Raw genomic sequence first — 5219 nt, forward strand, 5'->3', positions numbered from 1 at the left:
TAGGTCTAATCCCATTTGATAGAATAACAATAACAATAATAATAATAGCAATAACAGTAATAACAATAATGAAAATAATAATATAACAACAATAAAGGTAATAATAACAATAACGATAACAATAACAATAATATAACAACAATAAAAGTAACAATAATAACAAGAACAATGATAACAATAATATAACAACAATAAAAGTAACAATAATAACAAGAACAATAATGATAACAATAATATAACAACAATAAAAGTAACAATAATAACAATAACTAATATAACAACAATAAAGATAACAATAACGATAATAACAATAATAATATAACAATAAGGATAATAATAACAATGAAAGTATAACAATAATAACTATAATAACAATAGCAATAATGATAATAATGATGATGATGATAATAATAACAGTAATACAAATCTTAGCTGACTACAACTAGCCAGGAGTGGAGAGAGTGCTGGGCTTAGTGTCAGGAACATCTGGGTTCCAATCCTAGCTCTCCTCCTTACTAGTTACATGTTCTTGGGATAAATAATAATAATAATCAGTAGTAGTGATCTTAGCTGACTGCGGCTGGCCAGGAGTGGAGAGGGTGCTGGCTTGGAGTCAGGAACGTCTGGGTTCCCATCCTAGCTCTCCTCCTTCCTGGTTACGTGTTCTTGGGGCGCCGTGGGCCTGGGCTTCCACTCCTGAGTCACAGATCTTGGTCCGGGGGAGCCCCCTGCCAAGGACATCCTGGATTCCACTGAATGGAAACGCGTACTACACGGAGTCCTCTATTCTCTGCACGGTGCTTTAGGTGACCACTCAGGCCACAAACTCTCTAGGTCACGGCCAGAGGGTCAATCTTGGCCTTGGATGAGCCACCTTGAGCCAGTCCAGGGACACTGAACTCTCCACACCAACGAGGAGGCCTCACTAGGCCCACAGGAAGACCAGCGCTTGCCTTCCATTGGAGAGAGGCGATGCGGAGCGCACAAAGTACCTTGGTGGGCACGGGAGGAGGAGGAGAGGGAGGAAGGCTCGTGGGTCGGGGCCCCCCTCCCCCACAGGCTGGCCGCACATCCCTGGACAAATCGTGGAGTCCGGAAAGGGCAGAGCAAGGCTGGAAAAGCTAAGTTAGAAGAGGAAACTTGCCCAAGCTGGAGTCGTTCCAAACCGAGGAGTCCAAATCATACGTATATGTTTGCGATGACCTCTGCATGCGAATAGACAGATGACTCAACATATGTGTACATACTAGACAGACACGTGTACATGTATGACTCAGCCTGCGTGTGGATCTAGATGTGGACTTGGCACATGTAGGGACTCTGTATGTGTTTTTGGAAATATAACGGTTTGTTGCCTCTCTATAGAATGTGTTTGTCTATTCTAGATGGAGTCCAGATTTTACATGTATGCACACAGGCCACCTCATACACGAGTGCACATTGGTGCGTGTGTATAAGATATGAACAGGTTAACTCCTATAGTGGTACATATGTACACACATATGTTTATGTGTTCTATAAACACAGGCATGTGAATATGTGTAATATGATGCTCTTATGAGCCCATTTATACCTGAACACATGTTTATACATGTATGTACATGCATGGGTCTATACAGCTACATACTTCGTGCCTATGTCTACACAGAGAGAGACAAGGAGAAGAAAAGCAAAAAGCTGAGACTGGCTGCAGAGCAAGCAGTAAGCCAGGGGAGGTGGGAGGCGGAGCCACATTGGAAAGGGTTTGAAATGCCTCCTAGAGGAGTCTGAATTTTATCCTAGAGGCAACAGCGCCAGCCTAGGATCATCCACTCATTTCTCTGGGTCTGTTTCTCATCTATAAAGTTGAGCTAGATAATTATCTCTAAAGCCCCTTTGGGGGTGACAAGAATATAGACTACCCAGCAGACAGACGTTGAGTCAGAAAGGTCTGAGTTCAAATCCTGCCTCCAAAACTTAGTAGCTGTGTGACATAATTGATCACTCTGAGACTCAGTTTCCTCATCTGTAAAATAAAGGGTTTGGATCCCTTCCGACTCTAAATCTATAATGCCATCCTCAACCTGGAACAGACCTCAGAGACCAAACCCCTCATTCTACAGATGAGTAAACTGAAGTCCACTGAGGGACAGGATTTAAACTCATCTCCTCTGACTCCAAAGTCATGTTTTTCCCCCATTGTACTTTGTGACCCTAGGCAAGTCAATTAACCCCCATTTGCCTCAGTTTCCTCATCTGTAAAATGACTAATAATAGCACCTACCTCCCAGGGTGGTTGTGAGGATCTAATGAGAAAATGCTTGTAAGGTGCTTAGCACAAGACCAGGCACACAGGCACCCCTATATAAATATTAGCTATTGTTACTTAACCTTAATATGCTGCCCCCCCCCCCCCCAGGCCTCCGATTCTAATCCTTAAACTCAGGAATTCAATGCCAGAATGCCAAATGCTCTCCCTTTTGAAGTTCCCCGGCAGCCAGGGCCAGGCATATCCACCTTGAATAAACTCATCTTCGTGCTAGGAAAAGCCTGGTGGAAACATTTGTAAATGGGGCAGCTCTTCGCAATTGTCCCTTTTCATTAGAGGGCTCCTCTTTCTTTCCAAGTCTTCTAAGCCTGCTTCCCTTCCCCAACCCACACCTTGACAATCTCGTCTCTGCGCCTCCCCTGGAGGACCTGGAGGGGATTTTAATAGAACTCTCCCCTCCAGGCAGTCAGGAGAGAAAGGCTCTAATTATCAGCTGCTCAGACATGACTACGGAAAAATGAGGGGCTATTCAGCGAGCTCATCGCAAAACCTTCCTCCTCTCTCCAGATCAGGGATTCCTCCACGTTGTTTGTCCCAGTCTCCTTTGACAGGCTGCTGAATCCGGGGACCCCTTCTCTGACGGGGCTTTTTAAATCACTGCATCTCCCCCCCCCCCCGCCAAATTCACCGAGCCCCACAGATATCAGCCCACAGAGGCCAGGTAAGGGACCCAGCTTCCCCCCGCCCCATCTCCAACTTCGCAAGAAATAAAGAATCCCAATAATGCCTGGCGGTCAAAGCCATTTCTTCCATCCCTACGCAGCACGCGGATGCCAACCTCTCCTAGTTTCTGCTCTCCTGATGGAATGGATAATTTCCTGACCGGCACAGGGGAACCTGGGGCCAGCGTGATGATTGCAAATGCCAGACACTGCTGTGTTTTCCTAATGAAACCAAAGTTACAGCTGTGGGGATAGGATCCAAACCGCCTCCTCTCCGCCCCCAATTCCCAACCTCCCACCTCCAAGTCGGGGGCTCTGGGAGGCAGTAGGACTGCTGGCACAGAAGCCCTCGGGAGCCCAGGGACAAGGCCCCCGCAGCGAATTTCCAGAACCCCTCCACCCCCTTTTCCCGGGCTGCATGGGGGCTCCTTGGCCAAGCAAGGCTGAGGAAGGATGGGGGGATAAGAATGTGGAGTGCTCTCCTACCATTGAGCTGCCTGTAGACGATGTCCTCCAGCAGGGAGAGCCTCTTCAGCACCGCATCCTGGACGGTGCTAGGGCCGTGCTGGGTCAAGTTCGCCGCCTCTGCCCGGGTATGGACGTCCCGGAAGGCGTCCGCACTCTTCACCGAGATGGGCCGACACTTAGCCAAGAAGAGCACGAAGCCGGCCACGGCGATCAAATTTAATACCAGCAGCACTTTGACCCTTCTCAGTGAAGCCATCAAACACGCCAGCCTGGCTTCCTTCAGCTCCGCCCCGAGCCCCGGCGCCACCAAGTTCGTAAGCCCGCGTCTAAGGTGCCCAAGCTGGCCCCTTCAAGGACGGACACTCAGGGCACAAGGCAGGGGGCTCTTCAACCTCAGAGCACGGAGAACCGCTAAGCTGGAGAGGTCGCGGCGGCTAGGGAGAGCCCCAGGCAAACTTCTGGTCCCCGGGGAGCACAATGTTCCGACGGTCGCACAGACCAGACCGCAGCCTGCGCCCGCCTGGTCCCGCAAGCGCGCAGAGCCGGGAACTGGTGAAGCCCCAGCCGAGGCTCTGCCACTGCTCCCCGGAAGGGCTAAGTTTCCACAAGCTGCCCCCTTCCTTCCTTTCTTCCTTCCTTCCTTTTTTCCTTTCTTCCTTCCTTGCTTCCTTCCTTCCCCGGCAGGGGTCTGAGTCCGGGAACTCGGGGCTTTGGGGAGAGGGGCGGTGTGAATTCCCAAGTCCCGTCAGTCTGCGCAACTTGGGCTGGTCGCCAAGGGCGTCCCCGAGACTTCCGAGTCCGAGCCCCGGGCCCCAGCCTGGCCGAGGTCGAGCCTCCCAGCCGGACCCGGAGTGGGTTTCTCAGACTCGCAGAGCTCTCCGGGGGCCGCCCCAGCTGCGCTCCTTGGCGCGCTCCATGGCACGGCGCAGAACCGAGTGTCTGTTGAATGCCCCTGGGGCTCCGAAGTCTTCAAGCTGGGGGGAGGGGGATAAGAAGGGGTGTCCCCGCCCCGCCCCGCCCCTCCCTCTAGGGAAAGGGACTCCAACCAAACCCCGAGAAGAAACACCCTCCAAAGCGCGGGGCAGAGCCCACTGCGCGCAGGAGCAGGGGAGCCGTCCGGGCGGCCGTCTGTCGGTCCGGGTGCCCGCCGGAGCCCCAGGCCCAAGGGGCCACTCTGGGCGCTGCGGGGAATTCGGGCTCCGGCTCGGCCCCCAGGCGTCCGAGGCGCGGCCACAACCCTGGCAGCCCCGCCGCGCGTCCGCCCCTCCGGAGCGCCAGGCAGAGTCGGAGCCCGTGAAGGAGGAAGGAGCTGGAAGCCCCGGGAGGAAATCGACAAGGCTCGTAATTGACTAACGCAGTCCGATCGACGCTGCGGCAAAGGGGGGGGAGCCGCCGGCTGCGCAGCCCCGGCCGGGACTTGGGGCACCCGGCGAACACGCAGGTGGCGGCGGTACTAGGGGAACGGAGCCGCTGCGCCCATCGCGGCTACAGCCGGGCTCCCTGGGCCGGCAGAGGCGGTGGCACCAGCCCCTTCCTCCTCCTCCTTCTCCTCCTCCCGTCTTTCTCCTCCTCCTCCGACTCCCTCCGCCGCCGCCGCCGCCGCCGCCGCCGCCGCCTCTGCCACCGCCCGCCAAGCTCCCGGCTTTTCAGCGGCGAGTGTACATCTAATCCTTCGGAACCTCCGCGCGTGCACATACACGCAAACACCCAGGCACCGCAGGGACCCAGAGGGGGGAGGGGAGGAGATAGAGAGAGAGAAAGAGAGCGCGCCAGCGAGGGTG

At 53.5% G+C, this 5219-nt stretch overlaps 1 protein-coding gene across 1 annotated transcript in view; it reads right to left on the bottom strand.

The window, feature by feature from the left end:
* GALNT17 (polypeptide N-acetylgalactosaminyltransferase 17) overlaps positions 1–4939 on the bottom strand; it is a 507568-nt gene extending 502629 nt beyond the window's left edge. Inside the window, exon 1 of the mRNA XM_001363002.4 lies at positions 3457–4939. Within this exon, the coding sequence (XP_001363039.1) occupies positions 3457–3694 (238 nt within the window). The 5' untranslated portion in view covers positions 3695–4939. The remainder of the gene's footprint in view (positions 1–3456) is intronic.
* Between the last annotated feature and the right edge of the window lie 280 nt (positions 4940–5219).

Source organism: Monodelphis domestica, chromosome 2 (genome assembly GCF_027887165.1).
Source record: "Monodelphis domestica isolate mMonDom1 chromosome 2, mMonDom1.pri, whole genome shotgun sequence".
Taxonomy (NCBI): Eukaryota; Metazoa; Chordata; class Mammalia; order Didelphimorphia; family Didelphidae; genus Monodelphis; species Monodelphis domestica.